General features: G+C 44.4%; 1 protein-coding gene across 1 annotated transcript in view; it reads left to right on the top strand.

The window, feature by feature from the left end:
* Positions 1-14,395, top strand: part of CLSTN2 (calsyntenin 2) — a 589,675-nt gene that overhangs the window by 448,273 nt on the left and 127,007 nt on the right. Inside the window, exons 3-4 of the mRNA XM_063115155.1 lie at positions 11,238-11,433; positions 11,857-12,065. Coding sequence (XP_062971225.1) covers positions 11,238-11,433; positions 11,857-12,065 — 405 coding nt within the window. The remainder of the gene's footprint in view (positions 1-11,237; positions 11,434-11,856; positions 12,066-14,395) is intronic.

Below are 14,395 nucleotides of genomic sequence, written 5' to 3'. Positions count from 1 at the left end.
TGTAGACACAGGCTTGGTGCAAAAGCATCTGCAGTTGCTTTTGCCTCTGGACCTGTGGGAGGGGAAAGTGTGATGAAAAAGCCAGGCATGGAGGTTTCTACCCTGCCTCTAGAATCCTATAATAGTGATTATTGATATACTACTGAGAAGACAGTCATGATTAAGAGGCAGGCTCTGAAGTCATGGAGATCTGAAGTCAAATTTTGGCCTATGATTACTTTGTGATGTTGGGCAAGTTTCTTAACCTCTCTGTGCTTCAGTCTCCTCTGTATAATGGGAGAAAACTTGGTACTTACATAAGAGGTTATTCTGAAGTCATTGATTAACACAGTACATGGCACATAGTGAGTTCTCAAGAACTATTAGGTATGAAAGCAGGTATCCTGCCTTGTCCTCATCTTGGAAGGAAGGACTTAATATTTCACTGTTAGTATGATGTTAACTACAGGTTTTTCATATATGCCCTTTATTGGTTTGAATAAGTTTCCTTCTATTGCTAGTTTACTGACAGATTTTATTATGTATGGATGTTGAACTTTGGCAAATTCTTTTTTGCACCATATGGTTTTTCCTCCTTTATCCTGTTAATATGGTGAATTACACTGATTGAATTTTGCATTCCTGGGATAAACTCTGCTTAGTCATGATCCCTTTTATAAAGTTGGATTAAATTTGCTAATACATATTGTTAAGCATTTTTGTGTCTATGATCATGACAGATAGAGGTCTTTAATCTTCTTTACAGATCTTAGTTCAAGCTTTCAGTCCGTTTGCCACATGCAGTGTTCTGGGGCCAGCTAGGGACTTGGGTGGTCTTCCTCTTCCCTGACTTTCTCCTTCCAGGGATTTCCCTCTCATGCGTCAGCAGTCCTGATTACCTGGCCAGACAGCAGGTTTCCTAGCCAAGTTTTAGCCACCCTGCAGCACATGGCTGCAGCTGGCATCAGGGAAAAGTATCAAAACAGAAATATTGTCCAGTGCTAGTGGCTTCCTCCAAGTCTCAACTCACCTCCAAAATCTGCCTATTTTTAATCACTCTTTAGAACTCTTAGGTAATTGCAGGGGGGGAGTATTTTTCTGGATTATGATTTATTGTAGAGGGTCAGTGTGTTAGCGGATATCCACATCAGAGGCAGAGCGCCCAAGTGCCTGCACGTGCTTCCTTTCCGCCCATTTCATCTAAACATGCACAGTGCAGGACATTTTGTGTGAGTCTGAATTATTCTAGGTAGAAAAAGTGCAATATAGATATTGACATAATATGACTCGATATGCAATATGTAATTATTACTTTATAAAATTATTATTTATGAGGGTACTTTGAAGAGTTAGTGGAGAGATTTGTATTATCTTTCAATTCTATTTTTCCAAAAACTTTTTGAAGTACCCTTGTATTTTTAAAATAGTTCTAATATAATATTGTTAAATCTATTTCAGAATTTTAAAATTTTTGTTATAAACAATTACACATTTTCACTTCTAGTGGCTAAGTGAATTATAAACTAGAATCCTGTTACCAAAGACTTCCACCTTAGCTGGTAATCAATCAAAAGCTATTTCTCAGTATATACATGTGGATTTCTACAAGTGACCCATAGGCTACTATTTTAATATTTAATATTATTAAAAATTAAAAATATTTTTGTATCCTATAATGATACCTTCCAAGCAATCATTAAGAGGCAATACTAATTCAAGGCCTGACAATCAGCAGTTTGGGAACTGGAGATAAATGTTACTTAACCATCTGAAGAAGATCAAATGGACTGTTGTTTTAAGAGGGAGCATTATCCTAAACATTAGGGATAATGCCAAGGAAATAAAAATCAGCATAAAAGCAGAATAATTCTACAGTTATTGCAAAATGTATTCTCTCTACTTTAAGTTATATCTACTGGAAAATTAGCCTTTAGTTACGTGTGCTATTGATTATGTAGAGTGGCATTGTCCAACAGAAACATAATTCAAGCCATATACATAATTATATATTATATTACTTAGTAGCCACATGATAAAAGTAAAAAGAAACAGGTAAAATTGATTTTAGTAATATATGTTATTCAATCCAAAATATCCAATATTATAGTTTCAACATGGTATCAAGTAAAAAAATTATTAATGAGAAATGTTTTTCTACATTTCATTTAAAAAGTCTTTTAAATCCAATGTGTATTTTATACTTATAAGACACCTCAATTTGAACTCTAAATTTTCATCAGAAATACTTGATTTGTGTTTATACTCTATATAATTTATAGTAAAAAAAAAATGATTTACATGTCCAAACATCCTCCAAAGTTTTCCAGTAATTCAATTGTGTCTTTTCTTAAATTTAAATTTGAAATAATAATTAAAATTTAAAATACAGTTCTTCAGTCACATTAGCCACATTTCAAGTGTCTGGAGCCATATTATGGCTAGTGGCCTCCACACTAAAGAGTACAGATATATTCAGCAAGGCATCCTTTGGAAGAAACATTCGTCCTGTGTCTGAGTTTCTGAAGTAGAGGACAAAATAAATTAAAAACAATTAGATGAAGAGAAACAAAGTATTTGGGTAACTTCTGATTGGTTTAACCTTCAGGCCCTATGTCAGACCTCTGTTTGGACACTGAGAGGGGGGACAGGGAAGAGATTCCAAAGGTTCCACCCGAAAGCACGATTCACACCAATTCTATTTTAATATTAAGTCTTCCTCTGGTTAATAGAGGAGGCTGTAATAGTCCGCCCCTATATCTTGAGAACCCATTGGTACTAATATTCTCAAACACTTGTAATTATTTGGTCACATGGATAACTTCTGTTTTGAAACCCAATTGTAAGCCCCTGGAGGACAAGGACGGAGTCTCAGGCTTCCGGGAACCTCAGCATCTGCTAAAAGTCCCTCCCTGCAGGAGGAGGAGGCTTACAAAAATGTTAACAGATATCACTGGATAATAGTAAAAACCATTGTATTTGCGTGGGACTCTGTCACTCTTCAAGTTGTTTCAACAGCCGTTGTTTTCCTAAAGGACAAATAGGAGTTAACTGAGATAGGTCCTGGGTAATGATCACAGAGTGGGTCTGACCGAACTGTCACCCAAGTGCTGTGGGCAAGCAAGATCCCTTCATTTTTTAATAGGATTCTCTACGCTTCCTTGACAGACCTCCATTCCTGCTTGACCGTGGGAAAGGTATTTATTCCCATCTTGTCATTGGGTCCAGGAGAGTAATTTTTGAGACATTCTCTTGGCAGATATTAAAAATGTATCCATTACAAACTCAGTCACTGTCCTATTCAACGTGGTTTCATTGCTCCCTGTCCACCCCCCATCTGACAACACCTGGCTGGAATCGGACACCCCAGGACCAACCGGTGCGTCTGCAGGAGGGCTGGGAGTCCACAACATGGGTAAGGGCACACGGCAGAACTAGGGGGGCACCTGTCTGGCCTGGTCTAGTCTGCCATTCCTTCCTGCTGGCTTCCTCATAAAACTTCCGAGAATTCACCTAGATAGCTTTACACAACCCACTCAGTCCAGTTCCCGCCATAGTAAATTCTCAGTTAAAAAAAAAAATTCTATTCTGTTTACAGTGTGGTTACCATAGGAGGAAGACGGGTTTATTCCCATTTTACAGATGAGGAAGTAGAGGTATGGAGAGGTTCTTTTCGAGGTTACAAAGATGACAAGTGAAGAGTCAGGGTCTGTGTCTAGGTTTCCTGACTTTTAGGTGCCAACCTTTTCTTCCTACAATGACTTGAATAAAAGCATTTAAATGCCATTGGAGTGAGAGAGACCTGACAGTGTCCATGGGACAGTGTCTTGTCTCAGCAGAGTTGTTTACGCTGAAACTCCTTCCTCCTTGCAGCTACCACATTCTGCTGTGGTGGCTGCATGACAGGAAGCAGCTGCTTCTGGAAGCATTTAGGAGGCAAGACTGAGCCAAGAGCACTGTGTTCTCACACCAACCAGAAAAGACACTGTCACAGCCTTTGCAGTGCTCCATCGCAGTTGACTTTTTGTTCCTCTACCTCCTTCTCCCGTCGGCAAAGACAGAGCTGTTTTCTGACACACCCAAGGCTCCATTCCCTGTTCGGGGAGATCAGCACATACAGAGATGCAGGCTGTTTCCACTGCAGCCTTAAACAAGATCCTGTCCCATAGTGACCACTCAATAGATGCAAGCTGCAGGGATTTGGGAAATTATTATTATTATTTATGTTCTTCTTACTGTATTATTTATTCCCAGGGAAGATTTGCTGAGTGAATGAGCACAATATGTTTTTGTACCTGGAGTCCTTCAACTCCAGAACCACTGGGCACCAGGTAGACCGAATGACTGCCCGCCATCTCTTCAAGCTCTGCTGGACCTAATCATCACTTGCTGAGTTGTGGGCCTCTCCACACCTCTCAGCATGTGTGTAACTGGTTACGTTATTTATTCATTCAGCAAATACTGCCAAGGAAGGAAAAGTGCCTTGTCTTCATTTATTTTTCAAGAGGGGGATTCTTGTCTCCGCATAAAGCTTTTGAAAAATTATAAGTAAAAGAGTATGTTCTATTTTGCTCAATTCCAAGTAGACAGAAAGCTATGAGTGGGTCACTCCCGCTCCCCACCCCCGTTTGGTTTCTAGCTTGATTTCTAGCAGGAATTAAGGTAAGTTGCCAGTATGCGTCTAGCTGCTTGCTGCAGGCCAGAAGGCAGCATTTATTATAATTGTAATAAGAAGAAGATAAACCTTTATACTTCCCAAAGCTCTTTCACATTTACTGTGCCATTGTAGCCCCATGGTACCTTCAGGATTAGGCATGGCTGGCATCCTAGGCTGTAATGAAGAGGAACTTGGGAGACACCCAGTCACACGACTGAGAAGAGCAGGGATGGGACTCGTGCAAATCCCAAATCCTGTCTGGGCATCTCCCCAACACCCAGACACAGGAGGGGGCATCCAAATTGGCATCCAGGGAATGTTTTCCTTTAGCTTTCTACTTTTGAAGAGCTTAAGTTTTTAATCTTAAGTGGGAAGGCTTAAAGTCAACTTTTTTTTTTTTTTTTAAGTATAGATTTATTTCTAAGTTTAGCCCTAATTTGATATTCTGGGCATGATTACCTCTTGATGTGATTATCATTTGTTCATTCCCATTTTATTATATTTAAAGTGACTACAGATGATTTTATGTAGAGGTGTAGAGTACACTTTAAAAGCTCCCTCCACCCAGCCCTCTGGTGGTGTAGACAGCCTGCCAAGTGCGCACTAGGGAGGACAGAGTGTGCAGCTGGTTTGGCTCACGTGGTGGGAAAGGCAGGGGAGCTCCCTGGGGCCTCCTTTGTAAGGGCACTAATCCCATTCAAGAGGCCTCCACCCTCCTGACCTAATCAACTCCCAAAGTCCCTACCTACCTTCTAATACTGTCACATTGGGTGTTTGGTTTACACATGTGAATTTGGGGGCACATAAACATTCAGTCCATTACACACTGTTACATAAAACTCCACTGGTTTATCCTGCACTTTGAATTTTTACCCACGTATGACTGTGTGACATTATGAATTGTTCGTCTGGAAGGTACTGTTTCATTGTTAAGTAGATCTTTCAAAAGTTGACATACTTCATTATGCAATATCAAAAAGTCACACTCATTAATATCTCTGGCCGTCTCATCAGAAAAGTATTAAAGTATTGGTAAATTGTTAAACTCACTGTGGGAGACACAAGTTTTCCAAAATTGAAAGCCTGAATTTTGTCACTGGCAACAAATGCTACCCATTCTTTTCCGTGAAGTGACAGGCTGACTTCAAAAAATGTCTGCCCCACACTCAAGTTTGAATCAACATCATTTGTCTGTCAATCAGTCTTTCAAGTAAAAAGTGACATTTCATGAAAAAGTTCCCAGCTCAGTTCACGACTAACTGAAATCACACGATGCTTTTCCTGGGGACACCTGGCGCCGTGCTTTGCAGTGCTGAGGGCCTCAAGTGAGCTTCTCACTTCCCCAGAGCTCAAGGCTGAGATTTAACAAAAGTGATACTACTTACTGCACCATGAAAGCCCTTCTTAAGTGAAACTGGCTTTTTAAAAAAACCTGTATGTTGTGGTGAAGAATGCACTTAGGGGCCACCGAGGCACCCACACTTTTGTTCACCATTATTTTATGTCATCCGTGCAAATAGCAACACAGTGAAAAAATCAAATGATATCTTAGTGTTGACATTGTGATCATTTTGACTTTGTTGATCCCCTAGACAGGGATTTGGGGGTGAAAGGGGTCCACAGACCCCACTTTGAGAACCACTGGAGTGTCACCCTCATGCAGTGCTAAGCAGCTTGACAGTCACAGAGGGTGCTCCTCACTATCAAAGTGACAGTGGGTGAACCACTTCAGCTCTCGGAGACTCAGTTTCCTCATCTGAAAAGTGGAATCAATACAACCTGTTGTTCAAGGGTACTCCAGAGAAGGAGCAAAGTATGCTCTAAACATCAATTGAAAGTCCTTCCCCCCAGCATCCTACACGAGGCATGAAGAAAACCCAGCACCAGTTTCTGCTGGTGTCTTGCGGGTGCGTTTCTGCTGAGGAGGAGGGAACTGTGAGATACGGCCAGGTGACTGAGGGCTGGAGCCACTGAGCCCCACGCGGATGATGCCAGGGCTCCTCGTCTGGTCTGGCCCTCACAGGGGCTCTTGGTGAAGCCGGTTCATCCGCCTCAGGCCATAGCCAGTGTGAGATGGCCCCAGAGGCCCAACGTCGCTGGTCTCACTTCCCTACTCAGCCCATGGCCGGCCTCGCCTGCACGCTCACTGCATGTCCTACGCATAATTCCCAGACGTGCACTCATGCCGGTGTGTCCCACGCGCAGTTCCTGGAGCACCAGCTCCCCCAACCGAGGAGGCATGTTGGACAGCAAGATTTTGAAAGTGATATTTTTCTATGGAAAACATTAGGTCGATCTTCTACTTTGAAGTATATCCTTCTCCCACTGCAGTGCTTTATCAGTAATAACATTCTAGTGACGGCCCTGACGAAAGATCAAGTCAGCCCAGTGTGTCATACACGACACTGAGAACTGCAGTTTAAGTATCCTTTTTTCCTAGGACTCCATTCTAGGACCTTTCGTCCACAGTCTCTCTCTCAATTTGTGGTGGTGTTTTTAATTTACTATTTGATGTAGTTCTAAGTAAAAAAAAAAAAAAAACTTAAAATTTTAAATTACTAGCCTGAATTTTACTTTTACCTTTCATCTTCATATTTTGTAATATCTGTTTTCAATGCAAATATAAGCATGTTTAAGTCATACACAGAATCACTGAAATTGCATCGTACACTTGCATCTTGTAGCCCCTGCACGCGTATGCACTTCATTCCTACCAGAACAGAGGAGACTCTGCACAAGACTAGCTCACCTGTTTCTATCTCACTCCTTGATCCACGCGTGGTCACCACGCTCTGCCTTGGGCTTACTGCTGGGGAGGAAGGACTCGAAGGGAAAGGAGTGACAGATTGCCCTGTCTTCCCCTCCCTTTCTGCGCCATCGTTTTCAGTGGTGGCTAACACAGAGAGGTGACACGAGTAAGAAAGGATACGACAGGTGCTGTGGGTGTTCGTGTTTCTTAGTTTCCAATGCCTTTTTTCTGCATTCGAAGCAGATTCTGATTTAAATGAAAGTGTGGTCTCTTGGGAGGGTCACCTCCCAACTTAACTCAACGACATAACTTGTGCTCACTTGTTCGTGCCGTGAGTCCCACTCATCTCCCATGTGTCCACCAAATTCTGCTCGTGGGCATCATGTGAATGCTACATGTGAACAGGGAGCATGACGCGGTGGACACTCACATTGAGCCCATCTCTGCTCATAACATGGTCCATTCAGACTTCACTTACAAAACACAAGTTCAAAGATAACATTATTAAGAATTTCAAGACAGAGACAACAGAGATTTAAAACAAGCTCAGGGACCTTTAGAGCATGGGGCCCTGGGTGGCTCTCAGGTCACATGCCCATGAAGCCAGCCCCATCCCATGGCCTCTGCTTCTGCCACCCTGGACCCTACAGTCCCTGGACCCACCATGTTCCTTCCTGCTAAAGGGTCCTAACGCGCACTGCTCGTCTGCCTGAAACAGGATCCCCTCCTCTTGGCCTGGGTGTCACTCTGCCTCTTCCCGTGATCTCAGCCCAGCCGTCACACCCCCAGGGAAGCCCTCCCAGCCCTGCCTGACCCAGCCAGAATGCTCCCACCACCAGGTAGCTTCACTGCACATGTCACAATCGCCATCCTTCACTTCATCTGACTGCTGCTTCCCTCCCCCACTGAACGGCGGCAGCTGCGGCCAGGGCCGGCCTGCTCTAGTTCATCCCTGCTGTACCAGTGCCTGGCACATGATAAATACATATGAGATGACTACAAATGAATGTTTTGCAACCTGAACACAAGTGTCAGGTGAAGAGGTGAGATAAACGCAGGTGACATGAATTCTAGGTTTTGTTCAATCGAGGCTAACTCCTGTCTCAGTTTGAGTTGGTGAAATTAAGTGAGCCTGGCATTGCCCTGTCTGCTCGTCTGTCTTTCCTGCTAGGTAAGGAGGACTTGAGGGTAAGGCATACTTTGATTTTAAGGTACCCAAGTCATCTGTCTTTGTGTCTCTGGGCCCAGCACAGTACCTGGGACTTAGCTCTCAAAAAGAAATTGTCCTATTTGATTAAACTGAGTTAAATTCGGATGGATGGAAATATGTCACCCTGAAGTTTTTTATCTTGTCCTCACCTTGTGTCTCCTCTTCCCTGTCCTCTTTCCCCTTTCCTGCCTTCCTCTCCTTTTCTCTTGTTAAGGATTTCTGAGTCTTGAGAACTGCTTTAGTTGTGATCAGATGTTTCCAACAGAAAATGACCCTCATCTATTTTAGGTTTAGCTCAACTCTTCAAAGCGAAATGGTCAGATTAGCCTTATAATCACGGCAGTGGTTGGCACTCCAGAGGATGCCCCAGAAACAATCTGGGCACATTCGTTGGTAATATTCTTGCATTGGCATTGATGTTGGGGTAGGATCACAAGGCAGGTACTTCAGAAGTTCATCCATTCAACCCCAGCTAATTCAGAGCCGAAATTAAACTTGAGGATAGGATAAAATCTGTTCTCTTGCCCTGAGGCTGCCTAACTAGCCTCATCAGAACGGGCAGTGTAGAGTGATCCTGAGCGACAGCAAATAGTGGGAACCAGCTTCTTGCTAGAACCTGGTCCACAGTCTGTGGTCCTGCCCATTATTCCACGACTGCATTTGAGAAATGGCCAGGAGGGGAGGTAAGGAACGGGGAATGCGCATAATGAAATCAAAGATCGATGTAATAATAATAAAAGAAAAGCCTAAAGGTAATATTGGTATTGATTGAACATCTTAGAAAACATTGTTAGTAAGAGATCAGGGCATGTTTCCTGTATTAAAATGGGGGTTTCTCTCCTGAGTGAGACTTGAATTGGAATACAGAATGTTCCTGGGAGCAACCCCCAAGGGAACCCCTTAGAAGTAACGAGGCTGTTTGGAGATGCTGTGGTGGAGTGGAAAGCACTGATATCCAGGAGTCAGCCGTACCTGCATTTAATACCCAACTTTGGCTCTGTGACGTTGAGCAAGTAATTAGCTTTCTGACCCTTCTTCTTTATTTAAATTTGTATAATTGGTATAAAACATCTGCCTTGCAGTTTTGTTATGAAGGTCAAATGAGATTACCTGGGTGAAGGTACATAGCTCGGTGTCTGGCCCAGAGCAGACAGGCCCACATGTTATCCCTTGTCCTCACAGTGTCCACTCTTATGAACAGGGCAGGGCCTGGACTAGGGTGAGGCAAGCAGGTTACTGGGTCACCCCACAAGTGAAGCCTCCTTAAATTGTGCATCCTGGGTGCCTTGCTTGCCTTTCCCTGGTCAGGACAGTGCAGCTGGAGTGATGTCAGACCAGGACTGGAGCATCTCAGGGAAGATGCCCTACCCACCACCACCATCTCCTAGACCACCTTGCAGATGACACAGCTAAGACCCAGACAGGCAACATGATTTGATTTAAGCTAATCACTTAGTAAGTGGCAAACCTGGAATGTGAATTCAGGCCTCTGGCCTCTAAGCCTCTGTTTTACTCCCCAGCAGGTTATAGCAGAACTCTTTCCTGCCCATGTCACATGGCATACACATATTCCTTTGCACTATGAGTAGTCTCTCTGGATATCTACATATCATCTCCCCAACAAGTCTGTAAACTCTCTGAACACAGGAAGAGGGTACACCTCAAATTTTCAGCACTTCTCAAGATTACGGGTCTTGCTTGCAGTCAGGGTTCAAGAAATAAATATCCATTGACTGAGAAAAAAAGATATTTTCATGGGCTTATAATTTTAATGCAGAGAAATAGTGATAATAAATTTAACCCAGCTGAAGGGGAGAAATGCATTAATTTCACATTATTTTCAGCTCCTTAAGAAGTTAGCTTTTCAGGCTCCACAGGGACTCTGGAGCTCACACAGACTCACCCCCACTGTTTCAAAAGAGAAAATTGCAACTCTGAGTAGTGCTTCTGTCCCCACTGGGAAGTGGGGGGTGGAGAGACATAATGGGGTGGGGGAGGTGGAGGGAATTTGGCTGCAGCAATGTGGGGTGTTTAAACCAAGAGCAAAAGAAGAAGAGCAGTGCTACTCATAATGTAGTGAGCAAACGAATCACCTGCGGATCCTGTTAAAATGCATATTCTGGTCAGGAGGTCTGGCTGGAGCCTGGGAGTCTGCATTTCTAACAAGATCCCAGGTGATGCTGATGCTGCTGGTTCGTGAACCACACCTTCAAGTAGTGAGGATGTTGTCACGGGACAAAAGATTGTGAAAAGCTTTGGCCTTTCACTCCTTTCTTCTGCAGTCATTTGTCTTTTTACTGTGGGAAAGGTCCTTAGTCCCAGACTAAGCAGAGAGCAAGTGAACCTGCTGGGAAAACGGAATCTGGGAAAATCAGGCAGTTCCCTAGCACAAGACTCCCACCTTTTTTTCACCAGGATACACTTGATGGGTGACATTTTCATGCATAAAACATTTCAATTTTACCACCCAGAGGAAAGGAACATGTTGGGCTGGATCTCTGGAGGCCTCCTCTAGTCTGACAAGTCTATGTGCATGGAGGAAATTGCATGGAGGGTTTGGGTTTGCAAATCTGGCCCGGCAGAAGCACTGTCTGCAGTCTGACAATTCTCAGGGCTCCCACTCACTGTCTTCCATCCATCTACAGGGGAAATCTGTGCATTCAAGATCCATGGCCAGGAGCTACCCTTTGAGGCCGTGGTGCTCAACAAAACATCCGGGGAGGGCCGGCTCCGGGCCAAGAGCCCCATCGACTGTGAGCTGCAGAAGGAGTACACATTCATCATCCAGGCCTATGACTGCGGCGCTGGGCCCCGGGAGACAGCCTGGAAGAAGTCACACAAGTGAGTGGCCTGACAGAGCTTGCTGGCTGTCCCCTCTAGCCCTTGTCCTCCTATCTCTGTTCACACACTGCTCTTCAGATATATTTACCCACTTGTCACACCACAGTGCTGCAGCCCTGCTCAACTGCTTGCCTGGTCTCCCAGTCCCTGCAGGCATTTGCACAGGCTGCTTTCTAGACCCAGAATGCTCTCCCCTCTCTTCTTCACTTGAAGATACTCCTGTTTAACCTTCGGGACTGAGCTCAGGTGTCACCTCTTCTGGGCAGCCTTTCCTAAGCTGGCCCATACCCATAGACCTGGTCAGGACCTCTGGGTTCTCCTTGCCTTGGGACCTTTGGACCACAGTCAGTGCCCTGGGAGGTGTGGGAGGATGGTGTGATTCTTTCTCTACCTCTAACCCTTCCTTCCCATGTGTGATCCCAGGGCCGTGGTCCACATCCAGGTGAAGGACGTCAATGAGTTTGCTCCTGCCTTCAAAGAGCCAGCCTATAAGGCTGTGGTGACGGAGGGCCAGATCTACGACAGCATCCTGCAGGTGGAGGCCGTCGACGAGGACTGCTCCCCCCAGTATAGCCAGATCTGCAACTATGAAATTGTCACAACAGATGTGCCTTTTGCCATCGACAGAAATGGTAAGTGCCCTGAGAGGACCCCAATGGAGTCAGGGAAACAAATCTGCCATCCCCACTCTGAAGGGCACATGAGGTTCTGAGTGTAGCTGGCGGGTGACGCCTCCCTTGCCACCCTTGGTCTACACTCCATAACCCATAACTCAGGCCTGCACTCGAGGGAATGGCCTTCCATGGTCAGCAGACTGCCAGGTCTGGCACTGCCCCAGGCAACCTCAGAAACCTACTCACCGAATACAGTCTGCACAACTCACAATGCCGTATGTACATCTGGATATGGACGAGGGTTGGTTTTCCAGTAGCATTTTCCAGTTGTCATCCAGATGTGAGCCATGCCATCAGCTTGGTCATAGCTGGGTCCCTTTCCTGTGTATGAGTTGTAACATTACCCCCCACCACAGAAACCTGCTTCCTTCTCCCAGACTAAGAAACACTAACAGAGAAGATAGGGATTATGAAACACTTTCCAAACCATAGAAGCATTCAGGAATCTGTAATGTTCTTGCCAATATCACTTTTGAGAATTTCAATCCTTGTGAGAATAAAGAATCAAAGAACCCTCCCACCATACCTCAATCCCAGACTGAACTGGACTGAACACTGTGCAATAAAGCCACTGGGTATTTCCTGATCACCGTGAATAAAAAACCCACCGTGGAGTAAACACCATAGCCCAAAACCCAATCAACTCAGCCCACTTCGGCTGTAATTTTCAATACTCGATGATAATCAAATGACAGTTACTTGCCAAGTATATATTTTAATTATTAGTATGAGTATGTGGGTGTCTGTATACTCTCCACACTTTGTTTCTAATAAGATTTAAGTACCAGACAAAGCTGCAAAAGTTGCAAAACCAGAAGTTTATCTACTGTGTAATTATTTATTGAGTGCCAGGCATGATGCTGGACACTTGGCATGGAGATAGAGTAGAACTCAAAACAGGCATGGGCCTGTTTACCTTTTAGTGAAAAAATAAATAAAAATCAGGTGGCATCAAGGGTGAAGTTGGTGCACAAAGCATGCCATGAAACAGGGTTAGACAGCAAATCATCTCTGACCTTCCTGGTGTCCAGTGTCTAGAGGGAAATAACACCAGTCACCTGCCTGCAAGCCCTCAGGAGAAGCCCAGTGCTTCTTGATGTTGAGACCAGGGAGAAACTTACTCTGTGATACAGTCTTCTGCATCCTGAGACCTGCAACAGATTCCACAGGGGACAGAAGCCAAGGAGACACCCTCATCCCTGACCTCAAGTAGCTTATGGTCTGCCTCGGAAGACAGAACTAACCTTCATAAAACAGAAAAATAGTAATGAGGTAATTTCTCTATAAAATGCCAAAACACGTGGGAATGACAATTACACATCTGGACAATTACATCACCAGATGCTAGTTGTTCAGGACACAAGACCAGTGCAAAGAAAGTTAAGGAGGAAATACTGGACTTTAATTAAGTTTGGTTCAGGACTAAGAAGAAGGTAATTTCAATTAGCAGAGCCTGTCAGAACCACTCCCTGACAGCATCGTCCACGTGCCCTGTAAAATGGCTAGCCTGTCCCCACCACACACACACACACACACACACACACACACACACACACACACACACACACACACAAACACACACACACACACAAACACACACACACACACATACCACTTCATAAAATATAAAACAGCTGCTTTGCATTTTTCTCCTCTGGGTTTCAGTTCCCCTATCATCAGTTGTGTAGTCTATCCCTAGGAAAGCTTTGGAATTTGAGGAGCAACAAGTGCGTGGTGAATAGCAAGACTAGACGAGTAGAGGGATCTGTGATCAGTGGTCAAGCTCCACTTGACCTCCTGCCCTAGTTCTGGAGAGCCACAGCCCAGTGAGAGATGAGATGCAAATTCCTTCATCGGAGGGTAAACTGCCCCAGTCATGAAGATAATTACTTACCTTGATGAGCCATTTCACTAACATATGCCAATTTATTTCCCTGGCTGTCTCATTAAAAGTGAGTTATGGGCTTTTGCCAGGCCTGTGCCTCTGGCTTTGGTTTACAACACAGAGGGAGAGGAGAGCGTGAGCTCCTGGGGAGTGTGGGCACTCGACGGAGAGGTTTACAAAAGCGATTCTCCAAGTAATGAAGGCAGGACCTAGGGGCAGATACAGATGCAGCTTCCGTTCAAATGAGCTTCCCAATGGCCCTTATCCATCACTTCTCCAGGTGACTTCCGTGGCTCCTTGAGGAAGTTCTTTGCATGCACATCAGGGAAAGTACTGCTGAGTTGAGGGCACTCATTGAGGCATAGGTTTCCCCCAGACCCCCATCCCTCACCCCATGTCTTCA

This window comes from Cynocephalus volans, chromosome 11 (assembly GCF_027409185.1).
Source record: "Cynocephalus volans isolate mCynVol1 chromosome 11, mCynVol1.pri, whole genome shotgun sequence".
In the NCBI taxonomy this organism is placed as follows: domain Eukaryota; kingdom Metazoa; phylum Chordata; class Mammalia; order Dermoptera; family Cynocephalidae; genus Cynocephalus; species Cynocephalus volans.
Note: the sequence above shows the minus strand (reverse complement) of the source record. Positions and strands in the feature narration are given on the sequence as shown.